The sequence below is a fragment of the Ostrea edulis genome, chromosome 7 (genome assembly GCF_947568905.1).
Source record: "Ostrea edulis chromosome 7, xbOstEdul1.1, whole genome shotgun sequence".
NCBI lineage: Eukaryota > Metazoa > Mollusca > Bivalvia > Ostreida > Ostreidae > Ostrea > Ostrea edulis.
This window is the reverse complement of record NC_079170.1, coordinates 81,225,788-81,250,883: the sequence shown is the minus strand read 5'-3', so window position 1 is coordinate 81,250,883 and position 25,096 is coordinate 81,225,788. Positions and strand designations below refer to the sequence as shown.

At 34.2% G+C, this 25,096-nt stretch overlaps 2 protein-coding genes across 2 annotated transcripts in view; one reads left to right on the top strand and one right to left on the bottom strand.

The window, feature by feature from the left end:
• The first annotated feature begins 1,291 nt into the window (after positions 1–1,291).
• On the top strand, positions 1,292–8,377 carry LOC125657053 (uncharacterized). The gene is made up of 3 exons (XM_048887692.2): positions 1,292–1,773; positions 7,125–7,305; positions 7,957–8,377. The coding sequence occupies exons 1-3, from the start codon at positions 1,594–1,596 to the stop codon at positions 8,073–8,075; spliced, it is 480 nt and encodes a 159-aa protein (XP_048743649.1). The 5' UTR covers positions 1,292–1,593; the 3' UTR covers positions 8,076–8,377.
• A 6,188-nt stretch (positions 8,378–14,565) lies between these two features.
• LOC130048805 (uncharacterized) overlaps positions 14,566–25,096 on the bottom strand; it is a 14,628-nt gene continuing 4,097 nt past the window's right edge. Inside the window, exons 3-4 of the mRNA XM_056145866.1 lie at positions 24,549–24,716; positions 14,566–14,633 (exon numbers count right to left, since the gene is read on the bottom strand). Of these exons, the coding sequence (XP_056001841.1) occupies positions 14,566–14,633; positions 24,549–24,716 (236 nt within the window). The remainder of the gene's footprint in view (positions 14,634–24,548; positions 24,717–25,096) is intronic.

The window sequence follows — 25,096 nt, the reverse complement described above, 5'->3', positions numbered from 1 at the left end:
TATGAAAAAATAGACGGTGTTGCATTTTTTTAAAGTGTGATTGAATTTGAATGCCCCCCCCCCCCCCCAACAAGTACCATCATCCATCATATTGCTTGTTATATAGCCATTAACGAACTGCAAATATTCACCTTTCCGTCCTATATTAGACCACTTGATACAGCCACGCACCTGTAAAATTATGATTTTCTGTCGCCTAGTATATCATGTATATTATAATACACAAGAATAACTCTTATTTAAAATCTAACTTTTAAAAAATCAAGTTAATTTCCTTGATATTGGAAATCTGTAATTCATATCAAGATAATTAGGAATATATATAATTTGAGATCAAATAATAAGTCTAATTATTCATATAATACGCATGCATTAGCACAACTAACTTATAATTAGCAATCTGAACCCCCCCCCCCCCCCCCTCCTCCCACCTTAGTCTTGTAACTCGAATATAAATGCATGTGCATTTGAATATACAATGTATGTAAAAACAAAATGCTTGCTTATAATATACTATGCAGTAATTAAGAATTGTTTATATGTACATGTATTGATCAGCTTCAAATGGTTAACATTCAATCAACAGGTTTTGGCTACAGTCAGGTACCTAACTACCCCCCCCCCCTCCCCTTGATTTATTTTGGCGATATTTTCTTCAAAATGTGTGGATTCCCTGTCTATCCCATCCCAATTTAGATAGTCGTTTCATTATTAGTATGAATTAGTAGTTTATTAATTAATGTATCAATTCAGATTGTATGCCAACATGTTTGGTAAATCAATAGATTGAATTGAATAAATTTACTTCGCTTAATTAGCAATGCAAATATATAATTTAAAGTTAATTTGCTCCAATTTTCTTTCCTCCCCAGTGTCTGCGCGTCAAAGCGTCGGGTTTCCCGCGGTATCTATGTTCAATTCTACAACTTCATGCGCTGAAGAGTTCCATATACGACTTGCGACAAAAGAATTTACGATATACGATTACGATACGTTTTGTAAAACGGTCCTACGATCTGTAACAAGTTCTTCCAATTTATGAATTAGGACTTAAGATTTATGACTTTTTGTAAAACGGGCCCCTGGCCCCTACATGAACGGAAAATTATCGAACGGGACGTAATTTAACATATAAACAAAACTAAAGTATTGGAATTCATACATATGTAGGTCACAAGTCTTCAAAAATTGTTATTACAATGCAGCAACGAAAGGAAAGGATGTGCTCTAATGAAGACCAGTAGCGTTACGGTCTCGACAGAGACTTCTTGTTCGTCAACCTGAGAGAAAAAAATTAGATCCGCATTTGATTAACTGAATTGATAATTTCTAAAATTATATTGACGTGTAGGTTTTGATAAACTTGTTCGAAATTTCCACGTGTTATTACAAATGCATTGTACGCGTTTTTAGAACATCACGTAATTCCTTCTTTTGATTTCACCAGACACTGCACTATTGATTGGCCTATTTAAATTCGGAATACCTCGGAAGCCGTCTAGTGTACGAAATGTAAACAATCGCCCCGAGTGTCCTATATAAATCGTCTTAACGGGACTCTGTCTGAGAGAACGAAACTAAAAACATCAGAAGATGAACAGACAATATATAGTGGATCTGGGAATGTACTCCGCCCTGGGGTGCGCCACCATGTTCTGCGGCTCCGCTTACTACGTTAACTTCGTGCAGACTCCTGCCATGATGCAGGTGAAAGACACGAAGGCGGTGAGGGATCTATGGAAGGAATCATTTCTACGTGCCAAAAAGTACCAGGTCAGTGGTGTGTCTAACGTCACAATCAGCTGGGTAGCGTTATTCTAACGTCTCAATCAGCTGGGTAGCGTTCTTGTGCAGAATTAAAAAAAAAAAAAAAATACACATCAACAGCACTTTGTCGATCAATTAACCTTGTTTCGGTACGTGGCTTGATGTCCTTGAGGCTTTATGAATAGTTAATGACGAAGAATTATTTTTGTGTATTAACCTAGATGTTAAGTACAACAAAATGTTATTTTATCTATTTCACGTAGGCATTATTAATAATTCTACGGGTTGGAAATATTTCTTGGTACTCGTGACTGTTCAGATGAAATTATTGTCGTCTACAATATATTAACATGTAGGCACAGGCACTTGTTCCATACACGAGTCCCCACTCCTTAATAATATTATTAAGGAGGGGGGACTCATGTATGAAACAAGTGCCTGTACATGTAGGCCTACATGTACATTTACAATGCCGGTTGTACCAAGCATACCAACATGAATTGTTATATATGCATGTACATGTATATTTATATGGAAGAAAGCGTTCTAAAGTTTTAAGAACTTGTGCTAAACCCCTTTGTAAATTCAGTTACCATAAAATATGTTTAAACCAATCGTCCGTCCAAATCGATATTGCAATCGGGGAATGCGTGCAATACTTCGGAAAGACAAAGTTGAGGCTTGACATAATAGATAGCAAGCCTGTGCTCGATACTGCACGTTCATTTAAATTTAATACAATTATCTAATCTCCATTGGAACTGCAATGCATATTGAACTCGGCCATTTCCCAGTGAATCAAATGTTTATCAATTTCCTGCATAAACACGTTGAAGTAGAGAGGCATGTTTAACAAATAGGAGTTTGATACTTGTATTTCGCAATGGATGATTATTGACCCCGACCATTAACCAGTGAATCGAATGTTTATCAATTTCTTGCATAAACAGAGTTTGGTACTTGTGTTAAGACATTGCGTCAATACTACTAGATGTGGAGGGCCGCGACCTACACTGGTGTGGCACCAGTGGGAAACTTCCCAGCTACTAGTGCAATCTCTACCCAGAGTTATCGTTCCCGCTATGCTCCACTAATACCTCTGTCAACGTCTAAAAATCATCAAAACGTACTTAAACTAACTTAGCATATCAAACTGTAATGATCATATCTAAGCAAATCAATTGCAAACACTTGTCTGAATTTTATAAACGCAGAAGCTGGTAAATATGAGACACCTGAACGAATTAAAAGCTTTTATATACATTCATCCAATAATACTAGAATAATCATGGAATTCGTTGTTTTTGTGAACTTACTGTAAGATTTTAAGCTGAACACTAAAACTTATAAAATCATACTTTATAATGCAATAGGTAGAAATAAATTTTGCCAAGAATCTTGACATTCAGACGTTGACAGAGGTGTTGTCGCGTAGCGTAATACGCCCTCTGGTGAGAGATTGCTACTAGTGAAGTAGTAAAATGACGGTTGGAATTACTACAGATTTATTCCATTGAACCCAAGAAGTTTTGTTCACCCATCCGTGAAAAGGGATGGATTTTCCGAACGTCAGATACCCATGAAGAAGTTTAGCTGGCCTTGATCAACAGGACCCGGTTGTATCAACGAGTCATTAAATTTAATGTGACATTAACCCTAATGCGTTATTAAATTCTTAATGTGGCATTAGTTAATGGATTCATTAAATACCGTTGTATTAAACCTTTATTAAACTCACATTAGTTAATATGACATTAAATATCAAAATTCTCATTAAACCAACATTAACGATTAATACCAATCCCATAATGCAACGTAATGTTTACTTCCTATCTAATACGCTGTATTTTGTTTACGTGCATTCATAAGACTATGATGAAAGGTCTGATGACCAAGTAAAATATAACCCAGAAATCGAGGAGAAAATTTGACAGTAGACGGATTCGCGGGGTATAAAGAATTTTACCGAAAGAATTTCGGCGATATCTCGTTGTTTACTTGTGATTTTATGATACCATTTTATGATACCATTCCCATCAGATTCTGGCATTCGTTTCACAGGGTTTTATTTCCATTGACGGTCTTCAATCTTGCAAATTTTTATTGTCGCATTATCTGATTGGCTTGTGTCATCTTTCTAAAAAGGCTACACGCTTTAGATAAACATGCTAGTCTAAATAATTTAATTATTTCAAATTGAGTTCGAAAAGCGCTTCCATGTTTTCATTCATTGCAAAGAATACAATGTATAATATATTCCTTCAAGCTTATCTATAGGGTATCGTAAATGGGTTTTTTTTTCTCTCTCTCTCTTCACAGACAATGTTCTCGCATTACTTTACATCAGTTTTTATACTCGCCAGTGTGATCACAGATTGTATGAACATTGATACAATGATAGCATTTTCTGTTAACGAATATAGGCTCATTCTCCATATTTTCGGATGGTTCTTGGATCCTAACAACGTTCCGTCTGTAGATAGATACAGTCTATTCCTCGCGGAAAACCAGCTACTTTGAAGGGGGGGGGGGAATCCTTCCTCGTGTTAAGATTATCGCCAGACGGTCATTTAATTGATATCTTGAGTTGCATGAGTCACCAACGCCTTGTACTACTTGGATCTACCCCAATCGTACCACAAAGAACTTTGATAAAACTTCCAATAACACGCAGCATCGTTTTAAAGGGGGTGGGGGAGAATTTAATTTGTCTAGATTTCTTCACTAGCACAATTCAATTTCTTTAATTTGTAACCCCCCCCCCCCCTTTTATACACGGTCTTCAATTTTTAAATACTAAATCGCATATGGGTGGGTGGGTGGGTGATTTGGAGAACTCATATACTGCTAATAAATTGTTCTTCATATTGATTCATAACCACTACTAGTGAAACTCAGAAACAGTGTGTGTGGGGGGAGGGGGGGGGTGATATGAAAATGACAAATAATAATCATTGAACATTACCCCCCCCCCCCCCAAAAAAAAACCCACAAGGCAATCAAAATTTGAATTCAAAAGAAAGTTTAAAATACTATTTTTTGTCTTAACCCTATCCCAAACCATTCGATGGTCACCTCGTTTTGAACTTGAAGTACATTTTCCACACAGTGCCTGCCAAATATGTACGAACTATTTTGATACATGTAATTAGGAATTTTCACACCTGAATTTATATAGATTGGAGATATATTCACTTCTGAAATTATAGAGTAATATAAATTTCTGAAAGTTTTTACTTTTAAAAACATAATAACAAATAAGCTAATATCTCAGCAATTTTAGTAGGCCTATAAAGATTATTTAAAAGTTTCCGGTTTTAGGTCAGATTATATGAATATCTTGGAGGTGGGATGTTGTTTTTTAAACTATATGTGCGATCCATTTGCTTTTGTGTGTGTATACATATATATCTTTAATTTGAATTGATGTGTGCATTTGCCACACTTAACGGAAGTCGCCCTCTTGTTCATTGTATTGTTAGATCCGCCTCTTCTTGTAAACGTATTACGACACACGAAAAGACGTCACTCCTTGAGCCTGTATATGTTTTCATGTCTTTTGCTTGGACTATTATACATTATATTTACCTGCTGTTCTGTGGACAGTGCGTGTGACCTATTTATTAGGCCTAGTCATCCATAATTTTGCCGATTGACTTCTTACGGAAAAGGTAAATTGTCATCTTTATATCATTCGAATTTCCTCGTCAGTCATATTTTGGAGTGAAAATCGTTCGCGGAAGACCCCATCCTTTCATCGTCTGTCCAACTGTCCAACCGCTATGTTAGCCGCCAAAATTAATGACCACTTAATGTACCCCCCAAACCTACATTAAAGTTGATGAATTTAATGAGGCTTTAATGCGCGGAATCGTACATTAAAACAATGATACAACGGAACTTAATGTCACATTAAATATTTTGAATTAAATGAGGGTTTAATGTCGCATTAAATATTGATACAACCGGGTCCTGGTCATTAGTTATCAATATACACCAACATATCCATTGGACAAATATTAATTCCTCCCGATTCAGTTGTTCAAAATCTAAGGCCATGATAAGAATACTTAATTAAGCGCCGTGTATGTAAATCAAAATATATTTAAAAAATGAATTTCATTTTTGAAATATACATGAGAGTACATTTATATGAACTGTGATGCTTTAAGTCAGCATACTTCATGAATGGAAACAAAAAAGAATTTTTTGATCGAGTCGGATGTGATTTTTCTGGGGGAAAAGAGCAGATCCTAGGATACGCTCACAATCGCAGAGTATACGGCGCGGATCTAAGAAGTCTGATTTTAATTAGATTGCATGAAGTGTGTTGGTGCTTGATAAAAAATACACGTATACCGACGCGAAGCGTTGCTCCTCATACCCTCTTCCATTTTCAAACATATTTTTTTAATTTACATTTTATTTTCCTGTTGGAGAATTTCTAGCCGTTAGAATAGTCGTACTATATTTATCAAGATTCATACGCACGTTCACATTCATGAGGAAATGACTTTCATTTCAATGGTAAAGATATCGAAGGCAAAAAAACATTGGAAATGTAAATACATGTATATAGATATACATACTTGTATATATCTTTTATTAGCTGTATAGAAATGTCAAGCACAGAAAAAATCGTAGTGAGCAGCATTGAAGCTGACAACAACAGACAAAAAGGAAATATTATTACTTCAATATTTAAACTCGATATATCCGCACCAATATGCCTCTTGTATCTATATCGCTAAATCTTGTCATGATCATAAATTTGAATGTTTGATTTAAAATGTACTATCTGCAACTTTTTTTTTAACATGGTTTACACATTAAAAAGAAAGAAGAAAAAATACGTGGTCAAGGAAAAAGAGAGATTTTATATAGATTGACCTGTTAGAATTCTATAATTTTACCTAACTTGTTAGCAAGAAACACATACGATAAAATGGAATAACAGGTAGGTGCGAAAATTCTATATAGCTTAGTCATTGTTACATTAACCTAAAAGTATCTAGAATCTCTTTAATTCTGCAGGGGCTCTCCCCCTGTATCTCTTTCAAAGTCTACAGCTCTCTCTCTCTCTCTCTCTCTCTCTCTCTCTCTCTCTCTCTCATTTGTGGATTTCAATGTTTACTTGACACGAAGTGGTACTATGTGAAACTTAATGTGAAGTTGATTTTGCTATCAATTGATCATGCCCGTTAATTGTTTGTTATTGAGATCAACTGATCATTTGTTTATTGTTGATATCAACTGATCATGCCCGTTAATTGTTTGTTGTTGATTTCAACTGATCATGCCCGTTAATTGTTTGTTGTTGATTTCAGCTGGTCATGCTTGTTTATTGTTTATTGCAGAAAGGCTTCGCGATTTCGTCTATGATCTGTACGACTCTCTTGGGGATTAACGAGCAGTCTAAGTATCGCTGGCTATGGTTCGGAAGCGCCGCCGCCATCTTTGCCGTCATCCCGTGGACGTATATTGTTATGATGCCAGACATCAAGCGTCTCTTGGACGATGACGTCATGGACAAGGAGGGTAATTTGGAAAAAAAATATTGTGTAGTTTCTAAATGCTTCAACAGTTATTTTCCATAATAATTATGCTTGCTAAGAAATGTGGCACGAGTGCACTACCTAAACATTGACTAATGTGATTGTGGACAGCATGAATTATTTACAGTAGGAATTATTTACAGTAAGAATTACTTGTATATTGTAACGTCTGGCGCATTAACTCAGTGAACATTCCAGCATTGTGTTTGTAGATGCCTTCCCTGGACGCTTCTCTCTGCTACATTGATATTTCCCTTTAACTGATCTCCACGAGATTCCTTATTCCACTAGAAATGTTGACTAGAAGTTGTTATTGTTGTTTAGTTGTCGTCAGTGTAACGACTCACTCGCGGTTGTTGTTGTAATCTTGAACTTGTAATCCAACACTTTACAGAGTGTTTGGGTAGAATCCCTATAAAGTAACATCGCAAGTAGGAATTCGACATTCACTCCATACACGTCTAACTAAAATATGTTTAGATTCTTAAAAAAAAATTCTTACAGTACATTACCCAAATCAGGTACAGAATGTAGGAATTTTCATAGATGATATTTAACGTTCCTGATCAGCGACAACGGCATGCTTTCCTTGTGATTCCACCCGCTATAACAGGTTGTGTTGTTTTTTTGACAGGGGATCAGTGGGTCCGAGACAAAATTAGCCTTTGGAGTCGTCGCCATGGCGTCCGAACCTTCCTTTCTGACGTCAGCGTTAATCTTATGTTGGCAGCAATTTACATGACCCGGATGTAAACCGTCGCTCTGATCAGAGAGCCCAAAACGAGACATGGAGGATTTTTTTAAAATCATAACGATGCATAATGTCAATTGACTGGAAAAAGTGTGCTTGAAAAGTTAGATAGCATATTTATGAATGTATTTGTTATGATGCATTTTTGATTTACGTGGAGTTATAATCAATGTTTATTGATGTGAATCGTGGAGTTAGAATCAATGTTTATTGATGTGAATCGATGGTGTGATACGGCTTTTATATGTCTGAATATTGAAAATTTTAGGAGATAGATTAAAGTATATATATATATATTTTAAAATGCGTCTGTTGGAATCATTCAGGCTTGCTCAGGTCTCGGATTTCATTTTCATTCTATATTAGGGGCGAGGTCAAAAGTTCAATGTCTGACATAAAACTGAATTCACATAGTTTTCACCAAGACCCCTTCCTTAAAACTAGATATGATGAAAGTTGAAATTAATCGATTAACACACAAAAACATACGAGTATAAATAAACACTATGCCTACCTTTGCTAATGTTTATTCACAAATGATAGTGTACATTAAAACTATTAAATGTTCATTAAAATGTAATATTATTATGTGGCTTTTAACAATCACTTGTCGTTTTTCTTTTTCCCACTAAAGTGTAATCGATGTCGGATGACAAAAACTACGGAGTTTTTACTCTCCCTACCCCTAACTGATTACTATTTGAATTTAGATTTTTATCCGACATCGATCTTTTTATGTCGCCCCTTATGCCTTCTCTCTTTCATATCTTTTGATAATGACAAAACATAGAACAATTGAAGCATCGCAGAAAGCAGTTGGCAAATTATATGGAGAAACAAAAATAAATTAAAAAAAAATAACCAATGAAAAAAAACCAAAAAAAACAACAAACCAAAGAAGAAAAAAAAACAAGAAAAAAAACCCTATTATATTGTTATATATTATTAACATTATACAGAGACATGAATATGTCTAACATAACATAATACTATTATAACGCCAGGAAATCTAACCTAACGAAGATGCATCAGTAAATCTAACATAGACACAGCAGTGAATTGTTCCTTGCTGCGAAACATACAGCTGTTGATCTTGGGTACTGCTGGGCACGTGGGTTTGTTTCATGTTTTTATAAGGAATATGATGTATTTATAGTCCAAAGGTTAGAAAAATAAGAAAAGGAATTCGTGTGATACTTCATACTTTAAAAAAAAAACCCAAACGCTGAAAGACATATATTTCATGAATAAATCTTCGCTGGATAGCAACATGGTGATGAATGTATAAAGAAGTAAATCTATATCAGAGCCTGTGTGCAGTACCTGTATTACTTTTCACGCCTCATATGGAGGGGACGAACTGGAGTCATTAGATATGGAAGTTACACAATCAGGTGTACGAGTTATTCCCCGTTCAACATGTTTGATTAAAAAGTTCAAATCAGTTGCGTGGCGAAATTAATGTGAGATATCATTATGGGATATTTGAGGCGATAGCTAAATTTTTGGAACGTAATTTATGTACCTAACGGTTGTTATCGGGGAAAACATTACTGCTATCCAAAATTCGTACGGCTGCAACTCAATAAAAAAAGGCAAGTATTTCTCTTTGGAGACTTAACAAATTGGCCAATAATTCAAATTTAGCTGCTTACGTATTGCGGTCACCCATCCAAGTACTAACCGCGCTCGCCATTGCTTAATTTGTGTGAACAAGAGAAAGACACTACATGCACTAATCTCGGCTGAGATTCGGCTCGGCTGAATATTAAGACTGACGCCTTCACCGAATCTCGGAGCAGTCCTTCATAATTCATGTCTGGAAATTTACTTTCAGCTTCGGCCGGTTCTAGCAATCAATGTTCACTTGGGTGACACTACTGTTCGCTTCAAATAAGTGATTTGACTATTAAACTAACTTTCTATCACTATTAACTTTTGCATTTCTTACCGTTTAGCTATAAAAATCCTAAAATGAAAAGAGTCACTAAATTTTCCGTTTAAACTTCCATGGTACAATATCTGATCTCCTGAAATTGAAGAATTCCTATAGTCTGTATTATCTAGTTACTGATACACTGTATCTCCACATACCGTCTTGTATATCGCTAATTTAAAAAAAGAAACTATTGGAACTCTTCAATTTCGGGAGTTGAAATATTGGCGTATAATCCATTTAATTCTGCACAGAAACTACATGTACCTCACCCGATCCGAACGCACAGCCAGTTTTGTTGTTGTTTTCATTGTTACGTATCTAGGTATTCATACGCGCCATTTCAGAAACGTTATTCAAGCTTTTTGATGAGAGAAACTATTTTTTTTTTTCTATCTTAAAAATATAATTAAATGATAAGAAATAAAACTTGTAATTCCTTATTTGATGCATGTATCAAACGAAAAATTGGACGGAAAACTTTTTCATCCATGTGCTACACCAGAGAAATTTGATATGGATGAAAAGTGGAGGATATGTACACCGCTATTTTGAAACTAAAACCTTTCAAATTTACTTTATATAGTCAAAAAATGCAGTTTTAGTAGACAACAATCTGAAAAAATTTGAAACCCCTACTGGACTCGAAACCGTGATCTACAGCTCAGCTAGGTGATATATATATATTTTAAATGAATAGGCAAATATTGCTGATATTTGTATTTTCATCCATGTTTTAAAAGGAAGTCAGCCATTATGACAATCATCAGACTATGTAGAGTACCTCCTTTAACAACAATACCCATATCTATTGGAAATATATAAGTTCTCAAATTAAGAAGTAATGTTCGTGTTTTTTGTAGATGTTGCAGGAAAACATCCGATGTTGAGAAATGTTGTTTCGACATATAAAAGCCCATCTGTTAGCCGAAGCTTTTATATGTCAAAGAACATTTCGAGACCGAGTAGGTCATCCTGCACCATCCACGAAACAAGAACTTTTATTTCTATTCTACTACAGTACAGAAATGTACTTGTAATCGATCGTTTGCCTATACAGCTACTAATCAGGTCACTTCGTGACGTCATGCAGTTTCCGAAACTGACTACATGATTTTTGCTGACGAAAAAGGTAAGATATATATCTATTTTCCAAGATATTTATCTATTTTGAAAATTTTTTTTTATTAGTACCAGTGGCGGATTTAGAGCCCCCCCCCCCCCCCTAAAATTTTCAAATTTAAGGTAAATCGCGGTATCTTGTTTCGGAAAATGTACTAAACGATAAAAGAAGCAATAATTTCTTCCACTCCCGGAGATTTAATTAAAAAATCTTTTGATTTCTTGAATTACTTTATTGGGAGAACTTAATTTAAAAAAAACAAAAAAAAAAACACTTAAAATTTGGGTCATTTTATTGATTACACTTTTAAAAAATGATAGAAAATAGTACAAATGACTATATAGGAGAAATATTTCAAGCCACATAAAATCTGTAAAATCCAGGAGTTTCCGGGGGCTTCGCCCCCTGGACCCCCACGAGGGCTTCGCCCTGGACTGTCTGCCTCATAGTGTCGCCCCCCGTAACCGCAATTCCTGGATCCTCCCCTGAGTACTGAGTTTGATGTTCACGGATTATATCAACTACTTTCAATACACAGTTCAAGAAAACTAAGTACACATATATAGAAGAGGGTTAACTTGTCTGTTTGTTTACTATGGAATAATATATAGTTAATTTATTTAAGTCAATAGACCAGAACATCACACTATTTGGTTGTAAATTGATGGACTTTGATTGGTTTAGAAACATTTGATAAAGACTGAATGATAAAACCACGCCCACCAGAGTCATCGATTGCTATATTTTGTTATACACCTTGATTTGCTTCCATTATAACACTAATACGATTTAGAACCAACATTTTATCAAACCAACTCTGATGCTCATGACATATTGACTCTTTTAGGCAAAACAAAAACCATACAAACTTGGGTCACACTCCCTATCAGGGTTCAACGTTTTCTGGATTCGTTTGTTCCATAAAAACGTACGTTGGTTTTCTCCCAAGTTAAGGAGGGTTATTAGGAAAAGACAAGAATAGGGTTAGGTTATTTAGTAATCGTCTTTAAAAGAACCACTGGACTAGAACTGATAAAACTCGTGTAATAGTGTGGGTTGTATAGGTACAAACAACATTCTTTTCTAATTAGCTCTGAAATATATAACAAGAATATCGCATATGATATATATATATATATATATATATATATATATATATCATGAATTAAAACATATAGTATAAAAATATCAACAAAGAAAATCATTTCCTCAGCACAGTTTACAACCAAGAGTTATTCCCCTTAATAGTGCTTATAAAGATATATTTGACTATTGATTACTATATGGTATGAATAATAAATAGATTTATCTTACTATTGCGCTTATATAATCATAGACTAAATAATCAACTTAATCAACTTGATAAGAATATTCCAAACTTATCATAATGCAAAGAATATACAAAAAAATGCAATGCCATACCTATGTGTGACACAGAGCCAAATTTCTAGTCAGGTCCAGAATATTCTATAAGCTGGTAATAAATCTATATAGAAATAATGAAATATGAAATACTTGTGTGAAACTAATGTTACATTACTTATTCACACAAGGAAATCATAAAAAGTAAAAATAGCTGAATACTACTCGAACACTCTGACATTCACACATAACATATTTAAACTACTACATTTGATTCAATCATGATTTATAGTTTTAATATACATTCATACTGATATACATTTTACTCTTTAGTTGTAATTAATAACGTAAAGATAATGTAGAAATGCATATGATCACTCTTACTCAATTACCATCATAGAAAATGCATAAAATCTAACTATTCAGCAAATGTATTAATTCAAAGTAAGCACATGTACTTTGAATTATATATGATCCTAAAAACTCAAAAGAAAGTCATGTTTACTTACAGTCAAAATGTACTGGGAAAATCTTCTAGAAAACACTTCAAAACTCTTAGAAGACAATTCAAAATATGAACAATAGCAAAGCGAGGGAACTTAGACAACCAATCAAATTGGAGAGCTCTATATTCTATAAATATTTACATGGTGCTATTACTGACCCTTATGATCTCATAATCTATAAATAACTTTAGAGATATTTGCGTATACTATTAAGTTGTACATAAAATAAATTAAAAGTAAAGACAACTTTTGTCATGTACTAATCTTCATAATCTAAATAATGAAATAATATATTTTACTTTAGAAAAATATCACCCTGTCATACTTGTATGAAAGCTTCCTGAAATACTAGTATATTAAACTATTTTATTTGCACCTGTGTACTTTTGTAGTGAGTTGAAAGTACAGGTACATCGTATAATGGTGATGATTACGGTACTGGCGAAACATGTTACTATAAATAGACGACGAATAGCGGAAACATTTCCTGAAGTTAAAAATTCGTGTTGGATATAAGGTAATTCTACCCTCTAGAATTTTAGGTTCAATCTTATATTTGATTGTTGATTCTTCAAATAATATATCTTAGTAACAAATAAAAATGATAAAATAAATATGTTGCGGTATTGATTTATCAATTAATACAGATCAGAAAATTGCAATTTTCCAGAAACAGCATTATCAATTTTTTTTTTTACAAAACTGGTAAAAACGATATAATGGTATTCATAACAATTTTATGAAACTGTTTCTTTAAAAATATACAAAACATTTGTGAAAAATAAAGGAAATCTATCGCATAATGGACTTGATGACAATTTAATGAAAACAGAGTTATTGCCCATGGATTCAATATCTTGAAACATGTAATGGATTATTCATATATAACTTTTGAAATATTTTATGGTTAACAATTTTTTTTTACAATAACTATTGAAAAAGACTGCAACGAAATTTATGTTCCTGTCATGCATAAATCTGATCAAATCATTGACATTGCGAAATCGTATGTCGTCACAGGAGGGTGGAACTACGTTAATTTCGTTGTTTTTCCCTAGACACGGAAATAACAAATTCAATTCGACACGAAATTAAATACGTCTACAGCAGTGTAGATTCACGTTTGTTCAAATGAACGGGGGGGGGGGGGGGGGGGGGGGGGGGGGGGGGGGGGCTCTAAAGTATGGATACTTTACATAATGATACCTATACTAATCGCTAGAAACATATCATAAAGTAACCTCAAACAGTAGAAAAGAGCAGTGATTTACTTCATTAAAGTGCAGCTATTGTTTTATAATTCCAAAGGAGTAAAGATAGGAGATTGATAGAAAATTAACTGGATCCTGCAATGTGTCTGTTTTAAGGGTTTCCAAGAAGTTTTTGAATCCAGAATACGAGAGATGGTTAGTATTTTATTTTATTGCGTCTATAGAAGGATTCAGTATTCCTTTTTACTCACTATTCCTCTTATTATCCATTCCGATAAAGTCTTTGTCAGAATCTGAAATAGAGATGAAGTTCTGTCGACAGTTGAAAGAACATAGCTCTCTGAATTTCGGATCCTACAATATAAGTGACTCCAGGTCGTCATTTTCAGCTGTGTTGATACCACCGGGAATGACATGTCCAGCTGGACCACAGAACAAATAAATGTGATTATTTGTGCAAGATTGTGAAAGAGAAGGTGTATTTACCTTTTTGTTTTAAAACACGCAATGTAACCAACACAATTTTATGGATTGAAAGTATTCCATTGTTTGATTATACCTTCAAGCCATTGATTGACATCTGCTTTACTCGGAGTTCATTGAATAGAAACCATGGAAATCTACTCAAATGACCCTCGTTACATATTTACAGAATATGTTGAAGGAAATCTCAACACAACAGTGAAATTTGTTCGTAATTTCAATCTTTATCTGGAATTTCAAACCCAGGCGAGTTTCTAGTATAAAAATAGTGCATATTGAATTTTGCCTTTTTGTGATAAGTATTAGACCTTTGTATTTATTTGAATAAAGAAAAATCACTCTATTCAAACGTAGTTTTACTTAATGGCAAGCTTGAATGAAACGCATTTAAAAATCAATGTCCGAAAATAGGAATGCATTAATGAATTGTATGGGAACCACGAGAAGTATATGTATGAGTTTTTAACTTCACATTATGAATGAGAGCATGAGAGTATCTTTACGACACTACCTATTTTTATTTGAACGGTAATATCGTATAACGGGTATTTTCTGCGGTTCGAAATTTTTGCGATTTGATCCGTAAATGATAGCAAAGTATAGTATATGCGTTTCCAATTTCTGCGGTAGAATTATATCTATGTGTACTTATGTACATGTATGTATGTAAAACTTATACGGTACCAATTTTGATGCACCAGATGCGCATTTCGACAAATAATGTCTCTTCAGTGATGCTCAACCGAAATGTTTGAAATCCGAAATAACTATGAATTTTTGATCTAAATATAGCCAAAAACAGCGTGCCAAACAAGTGGAGCCAAATTCGTCCAAGGATAAGAGCTATGCATGAGGGAGATAATCCTTAATTTTGAAATGAATTTCTAAATTTTATAACAGCAATTAAATATACATCCGTATTTTCAAGCTAGTAACGAAGTACTTAGCTACTGGGCTGTAGAGACCCTCGGGGACTAACAATATATATTTCGCTATCGTAATTTTTGCGGAATTTTCCTATCCACAAAATTCCGCAGAAAATGGACAGCCACTGAAATTACCCGGGATACGGTATATATTTACAATCACTGAACCTTTTTTTTCCTGGTGTTACAACATTTATCATCCATATGAATATATACACTATTATACATGTATGTGAATATATCATGACAATACATATTAATTATTTATTATTGATGTTAAGCATAAATATATGGTAAACATATATAGATCTTTGATATTTATAGGTTATAGACTTTGTATGGGAAAGTACATAATAACATATCTAATATCACAATATCACATAATCATCTTGGCCTATGTATATACTTTGTGTCGTTTTCACAGAGAGAGAGAGAGAGAGAGAGAGAGAGAGAGAGAGAGAGAGAGAGAAAGAGAGAGAGAGAGAGATAATAAAGGACCATTTCTTCCAGTTGGTATTGAAATCTATAATTTTATTAGTTTCATATGCAACCTTTGATATTTCTCTTGAAATTGACATTGCTTTCATCTGCGACGATGAATGTATGTTTGTTGCAAACTTGTTCGATCCGGTTTTTAGGTCACCTGAGTAAACCTGAGTAAACTCAGGTGACAAAATATTGATTGTCGTCCGTCGTCGTAAATTGTAAATTTCAGGATTCCTGCACCCCTGGGGCCTTAGGGGCGGGACAAAAACTGCCCAAAATTGACCAATTTTCAAAAATCTTCATCTCAAGAACTGCACACGTGTAAGAAAAACTAAATGCATGGTGATGGAGAGCAGGAAGGCCTTTACCAAAATTGTAAATTTCATGATCCCCGGGGTAGGGGTTCTGACCCCAGGTCGGGGCTAAACTTGGTATATAGTGTTTATGTGTAAAACACTTAAATAACATCTTCTTTAGTGTGGTTGATACTATATTGACACTAAATAGATATTTAGAAAGAGCAGATAGTCATTTACCAAAATTGTAAATTTGATGATCCCAGGGGTAGGGGTTTTGGTATGAGGGTGGGGTCGAAATGGTCAGTTATTAAATGTACAAGGTACAATTGTATACATAAAAAGGCCCGAAATTTTTTTTTCTCTATAAAATATGTCTGGAATTAACCTTAATTAGCGTTTTAAGAAAGTAAAATATATGCCAGGTATACTATCAAACTTCCACCAGAGTTCGTTTGCTCACAAAAAGATGTGTAATACGACCCTAAAACTTACTATTTTATCATAAATTCCATAAGTCCCATACCTTATCGCATTACAAAAGTGTTACATATTACCTGCGTCATTTTACAAGTGTCTATACGACAGAATACCCCGATGTCGTAATGACCTTTACGTGAGAATTGCCATCACATCACAATGATGGGATAATGAATCTGACAACTAAAATGATACACCGTTTGCTATTGTCTGCATTGCGCGATATATGGAAAGTACATTGGCAAAACTTGGTAAGAAAAACAAAGAATAAAATTGAAACTGGTATAGTACGAGTGGCATTATTACACATATTTACTGATCAAACAGCTAGTTCCCCCAATCATGTAAGCGTTAAAGAAATAAAATTAACGATGCGTATCAGATGATGCAGTTAATGACAATTTTCGCTTGGCGTAGTCACAGATGGGATAGGTGCATGTAGAACATCCATTATGATATCATGCTTGCAGTCAAATGAATAAAAAGGTGAAAATATATACGTAACTAACAGTGAACAATCTCATAACTCCTATAAAGAATACAACAATTTACATTAGGGCAAATACGTAATGAGGCCTCGACGGGGAGTTTGGTATACTATGTCAACAAAATCAGAACGATATTCCTAATTGGATAGCATTATGACGTCATGAATAAGAAATTTCCCGCCTTTTTTCAAAATAAGCCTCAAAACTGTCAAATGTCATAAAAATTATTGCTCACGAAAAGATGTGCGCATTTGTCGAACAAAATGAAAATGATATATATTGTGAATTATTTTAAGATGAAAAACATACTTGAATATGAATTGGCTCGACGCTTGCACTGTATGTTTTCTGAAAGGAAAACCACCTGAATTTGTGTATATTTTCTTTGAAAATGGAATTTTTGCAATTTTATGCCAACTTCTAGCTCTTGTCATATGACACAAATCATTTTGCTGATCAAACTGAGCGGATTTTAGGTTTGCTAATCTATTCCTTAATTGAATGCCAGGGTTTGAGCTCCAAGTGAAATCATCCATATTTTGGGCCAAATGACTTTAGAAACTGTACCTACTTCTTTCATGATCCACAGGGTAGGGGTTCTGACCCCAGGTCGGGGCCAAACTTGGTATATTGTGCTAAATGGATAGAGCAGGTAGTCTTTTACCAAAATTGTAAATTTGATTTTCTTCAGAGTAAGGGTGTTGACCCCAGGGTGGGGCCAGACTTACTATATAGTATGTATGTGTAAGTTTGTTGATACTGTATACAATCTAAATGCATACTTATGAATAGCAGAAAAGGATGTAGAAAAATGGTGAATTTCATAACACAGGGTTATGACTTTAGGATGAGTCCAAATTAGTCATATCTTTTGGTGTTTTAATGTTAATACACCTATTATATTATGTAAAGCCTTTCATCAGTGAATGCACTTTTGAGGGCAGTGAAGTTTTAAGAACACATCTTGTTTATAATATTGCTGAACATTAGAATTTAGCTTAGATATTCAGAACAGGATTTTTTTTTTCTAGATTTCATAGCCCATGGAAGTAGTGATACCTTTTCACTAGTATCCAGGTGACCTATAAGACCTGTGGGCCTCTTGTTTAGAACCCCCTGTCTGTGTTATCATGACCAATAATGGAGCGTCATCAAGGTCAAAGGGTGCAGTGGCTGTTCCGTTTAACGTAACGAATGGGTCAACCATATGATATTTTAGTACTTTAATCTAGTTTATATTTTAAAACAATATATAAGAATATAGATATTTATAAACCATAAAGTTTCTTTCTTTGTTGTTTCATGTTTCATTGGGTGATGAACGAAGCAATCATTGCAGAAAAAGAATTACATAACCCGCTTAGCTTAAAGCTGTGCTGTTATAATCGATCATTTTTTTTAACGAAAAATGCCCTCTAATATAACGATGATGGACACTTTGGTCAAATATAAACGATGCTAGAAATGTTTAGAATGAGATTCCCAAGCATTGTCATGTCAATTTAACAATGCCTTATTTGTCTTACTACTTTATCTTTTACTTACACCCAAACAATTCTTTACAAGGACTTTGTAATGTATTTGCCTATATATATATATATATATATATATATATATATATATTGAGTCACGCGACTAATACGATCATGTGACAATAGAAAGGGAAATCCTATGCCTATATTAAAGTTGTACATGGTCCGAATTTCGACAATTTTTCTCAACTTGTAAAACCGCTTTTAATCATCACACGTACGTATTCATGAGGCTGTAGGACATGTCATACATTATTTCACCTGTTTGAACCAGAATTATTTAATTTCAAATCGGTGTTTACTAACAACCGGCACTCGGCCATTTCAAGTGTCAATCAGGTGTGCAGTTCAAATTTTCAAATCATTGGTGGTCTCATATCTGTGTAAACTTGTGTAGTTTGTTACAACAGTTTACAAGAAATAAAAATATCATATACCTCTTAGTAATTTGTTGTTTTACGCTCTTTCAGCCTTAAAAGTAGGCAGTTGCGTCTGAGTTTAAAAGTTGATACAATTCTAAACTTATATTGAATGAATTTATCAATTGTGAAAAAATATATCTGAATATAAATAACCTGTAACACTTGCCATTCACCGTAATAAAACCAAAAAAAACCAAAAAAAAAAAAAAAATGCAAATATATGAAGGAACCTTTGAATTTTGAGATCATGCAAACAATACCGTTTTAACGCCCTGAATCGAAAGAGTTTTCAAGGTAGGTAATTTGACAATAAAAACGGGAATAAACTGGTTTTTTTTTTATGTATGAACGTGTAACTTGCCAACGGATTTTTTTCTAGATAAATGTAGAACAAATGCCATATATGTAAAATAAATTAGTGCACCTCGACATGGTTGTAGATTAAAAAAAAAATTCTATTAAATTTACTGCTCTTTGAAAGCAAAATTAGCCCCAGAAAACTAGTAAAATTATTAAGGGGTGAAATGAATTTCAATTATTCATGTTAATTAACATAAATTAGTGTATGTTTGAATAAAACATCCAATCAAAAGTGTTTCATGATAACCAGTACTAAACATGTGTTTGCATAAAGAGAAATTATAGTGTTATACTTAGATGCATAACATGCTCTCTAAAAGGCACGTGGTTTCCATGGTAACAATATGAAAAATGAATATTTGGTTCATTTTTTTATCTGACATTTAATATGAGTTTTAGCAAAATCTATTTTTATGCCACTTTCCACATTTTTCACAAAATGCTTGATGCTTACTGATTTTGACTCTTAATGCATGCACATCATGTTGGGATACCCGTGACGCGCGTGGGGCTATTTATAGACACCTAACAGACGTATGATTTATGCGCGATCCGGAACATCTCGGGTCTTTCACCGAAAAAAGTCGTGTTTTCGTTGAAAGACCCGAGGTGTTCCGGATGATTTATGCATACCACACTATATTCACTTTCGGAATAATTTTCTCACTGTTTTCTTTTACATGCAAATGCTTTCAAGCATGTAATTAAGGGAAAGTTAATAACTTTAAACACTAATTAATCTGCTTGAAAGTAATTATGTACAAAAATAAAACATGAACATCGGATCATAAAGCTTTAAAATTAAGATTTTTACTTTCATCTAACTAATGAATATGTATGTAGCGACATTGCTTTTAGTGACATAATAACGTGATTCGGAAGTGTCATTATTACTAACTTTATACAGTTTGGGCAACTTTAACATTGCCGTGGACGACAATATTAGCTGTTGTCAAGAAGAAGCTTTCACGGTATTGTACTACGGGATATTGAAACGATTTTGTAAGTGAAATATTTTCAAAGAACTTTCTATCAAAATTGCGACTCTCAAACTTTTTTTCAAAAACATCATTATTAAAAGTACAACTTTACAAACTTGATACATTCTTTCCTCACAAAAATTTAATAAGGTACACCTGCCTCGTCAGTAGTCATCCAAAAACAATACTTCGATGAAATTCATTCTGATTTTTTTCCAACATATACCCACAAGTTAGTATTAAAAGGTGGTAGAGTTAATCATTTATGCATTTTTTGAAGATCAGATTTTTACATGTGTCTTTCCGAAGTTCCCATGGGCATAAAGTGTGCCCCTTTCCTTACTTAAATTGGGATGCTTTCTTCACCTAGGTACATGCATCTGATATCACCTCTGGTACATGTAAATGTAGGAGTTCGTGTTCACCTTTTGCAATGGAGATATATCCCATATTCATGATTGGTTGGTTGTATATTGATTAACGTCGCACTCGTATGAAGTTTTCATATGGAGACGTCACCAGTGCTGGTGAAGGGTTGCAAAATTTAGGCCTATCCTCGGCGCTTGCCGCCTTTGAGCAGGGAGGGATCTTTATCGTGCCTCACCTGCTGTGACACGGGACCTCGGTTTTTGCGGTCTCACCCGAAGGACCGCCCCATTTAGTCACCTCTTACAACAAACGAGGGATACTGTGGATTTATTCTAACCCGGATACCCACTGGTCTCGTTTCCCATATTGATGGAATAATATTCATATCGACAAGCATATCCATGACTGCATAATGCCTGAAATCAATATTGTTATGATGAATATGTTTATTTAACACAGTAACCGTTGGTATCTGTCTTGGTGCCTATCTTAATGAAGTAAGCGAGGTAAACCGTAGTTAAATTCAGCATAATGTTTGGTATGGTACACGTCAGTCAGGACCCAACCTAACAACAAGCTGTGTTTGCAAGTAGAATAATTTTATTGACCTTGGAATTTGCGAAATTCTGATTTTATAAATTGCTGCCGAAGCCTCTTTAACGTCAAAATATTTATGAACCTCGCTTGATTTATAAAAAAATGACCACAGACAGAACATGCTTCCGCGTGTCGAATTAGTTGATCTGCATAAATACCGAATGCAGATAATGTTGGAATGTTGCTATATACATGTAGATATGGAAAATTAAAGATGGAGAAAAGGAAATCATCTCATTTGCCATAAAGTGGATTTGATTATTTATTGCTAACTTTCATGCTTTAGTTAGTAAAACATCCAAATATGAAGTAATCTTTGAAGTCTCTTTGATGGCCTTCATTTTGAGTACACTAGGATGTATCAAATCAATAACTGATGAAGGTGAATATTGCTGATAGTTAATTCTTCATCAGTACCGAAAATAATTATTGTTAATAAGTAAAACTTGATCGTTGATCTAAATGTCCGTTTGAAGGTCACAGCAGCTTATTTATTGTTCTTATATAGAAGCTTTTGAATGAATTAGGCTTAATCAAAATAGAAATCTTGGTTTGGGAATAAAGAAGCACGATTTATGACCATCAGAATTGCTGCACACTGTAGGAAGACCTTATGTCCAAAAGCTGCACATGTATCGTCAAAATCAAATAGGAATGGTGTATAGCAGTGGGTTATCGTTCCTATTGTGGTGGCGCTATGTGTCCTGATCCAATCGGTAATCATTGTAAACACTCGTGAAACAATGAATTTACCTGGGACGGGTTTCACAAGACTATCTTAAGATCTGTCATAATATAGATCATAAGAGTGTCTGAAGATCTGAGCTATAACAATCATAAGATACGACAGTACCGTTTCACGAAACTATCCTAACTTTAGAAACCTTAAGATAGGTCTTAGGACATTGTTATACTCGTTACGTTGTAAAATACCGTGTTTCTTTTATCATCTTTTAACTACATGGATGAATTTAAATATTACATGTATATATGAAAGATTAAAGTATATAAAAATATAAGTAGAAAGTTGAAATATTACGATTTTTGGCATTTGTAATTATTCAATATATTCATAAAATTTGATACATTGTACTTCTTTTATCGAATTATGTGACCTTACTTAATTTGTATTTCAAAAGTTACACTCAGTTTTTGTATTATATGATTACAGAAATTGTGATACGAAAATGAAAACATTGAATGATATTTTTATAGAAACACTATATCAAAACTATAAATATATTTTTATTCTCTCCCTCATTCCTCTCCTCCGAAAATAAAATATTTGTTTAACTAATTTGAAATATAAAGAAAAAGGACAATAGGATTGATGCGTTTGTTACAAGTTAGCAACGGCGCACTTGTTTTATTCAACAAAATAATATACTATCTATTTTGTATTGCTTATAGGAGTTATGAGATTGACCACTGTTCATTATCTTCACCTTTCATACTGAATGCAAACAGGTATTCTGTAATCGAGGGCTTTGTTGGGTAGGGGAAACCAAAGACACAGGTAATACGAACGTCGTATTAATCGAACGAAACACGTGCGCGTGTTTGACTATATATGTATATTGGGTGCAAAAGTATTCCTATGTGAAAAACAATAATTGAATGAAATGAAATAGTACGAAAACTAACAAAAGGATAAAAACATGAAGAAATAGATTTACCCAACACTGCTTTTGTGTCTACAAGGAATACATGTATATGAATGGCATTCAAATGCGTTTCATTGTGACCATATAGTGGACAAATCAGTGTCAAAAGGTTTAAGATGTCTATGAAACGATGTCCAAACGTTTCAGCTGCTGAAATATCAGTATTGTTTGACGAGGTGGAGAAAGGAAAGATATTTTTTTTCAAAACAAAACCACAATTCCAATGCTATGAAGGAAACTTGGGGAGATGTCACTTCTAGAGTCAATGCTGTAAATTCAACAGATTATATACAGTCCGGGAAGAAATGAAAAAAAAAGTTAGCTGTGAGATGTTCCATGAATATCTAGTTCATCATAAAGATCACATGTCGCGATATACGAAGCTTTTCAATGATGTCCACTTCCTCCATATAGTCTACTGTCTATTATATTGTTTCTGTCCCTGAAACCACGTTCCCTCCGGATAAGCTACACGTACCTATCTCTTAGCACAACATACATGTATGTCAGTATAGACTTAAGGCAAGTATCTGGATGCCTTCAGATCTTAAGATCTTAAGATATGACAGTTTTGTGAAGCAGCTATGATGGATCTTGTGACAAATTTTGGTTTTAAGACAGATCTTAGTCGTAAGATAGTTTTGTGAAACTGGTCCCAGGACTTTGAGTTAAATAAGAAAATGGACCCGGCATAAATCAAATCCTGGATTTTAAAGCGCCAGATATTTGGATCACTAGAGTGCTCACAATCCTTCTACAATTCTGTTTTAAAGGAGGTTTCATTAAAAAAAAACACAGATGACGCTGCTGCACTGCTGAAAAATATGATTATGGATTTGAACATTGATTATCGCATTTCTTCAATTGGAGTTGTTCCTAATAATTTCTCTCGCAAAATCCACTGTACCGATTGAAAATATTAGCGAAGGAAAATATTGTTAATTTCATCGACGTTTTCTCGCAACCATTGTAAACTAGATGTTTTGGATCGGGACAAGTTCCGCCACCTGGAGGGAAAAGGGGACACAACTCACTACTATCTCCCATAATTGCATGTTACTAAGCAGCAGATTCATGTGAAACGGATATTATATCCTCACCGATTTGGCAATAGAATATAACACATCTGATAATCAGTAAGAAAAAGGTTGATAAACAATGTTAGAAAAGTGAATATTAATTTTCAAACGATACAAACAGTTATGAATGCATGCACAACTCCATATCTGTGACCCATTGTAATATTTCCTCTACTTGTGATGTACAGAGCGTGGTCACCTATAGGAGTGTATTCTTCTGTTACAAACTGTGTAAACGTGAGAGTGTTTCCGTTGTCATCTTTCCAAGTCATATCTGTGAAGTCAAACGTTCCTTGAATTCTCAACTGACGATTTCTTGAGTTAGGAAGTTTGTCAAAATTGTCTGAAAGTACACATGTCAATCATTTAAGTGTGGGATTGTACAAATCGTGTCTATTAACATACACGTACAAAGTACACATGTCAATCATTTAAGTGTGGGATTGTACAAATCGTGTCTATTAACATACACGTACAAAGTACACATGTCAATCATTTAAGTGTGGGATTGTATCAATCGTGACTATTAACATACACGTACAAAGTGCCCATGTCAATCATTTAAGTGTGGGATTGTACAAATCGTGTCTATTAACATACACGTACAAAGTGCCCATGTCAATCATTTAAGTGTGGGATTGTATTAATCGTGTCTATTAACATACACCTACAAAGTACACATGTCAATCATTTAAGTGTGGGATTGTATTAATCGTGTCCATT

Coding starts and splice junctions, on each gene's coding strand:
- LOC125657053 (XM_048887692.2), top strand. CDS start 1,594: ATGAACAGACAATATATAGTGGATCTGGGAATGTACTCCGCCCTGGGG. Junction 1,774..7,124: donor TACGTGCCAAAAAGTACCAG/GTCAGTGGTGTG, acceptor TGTTTATTGCAG/AAAGGCTTCGCGATTTCGTC. Junction 7,306..7,956: donor TGACGTCATGGACAAGGAGG/GTAATTTGGAAA, acceptor TTTTTTTGACAG/GGGATCAGTGGGTCCGAGAC.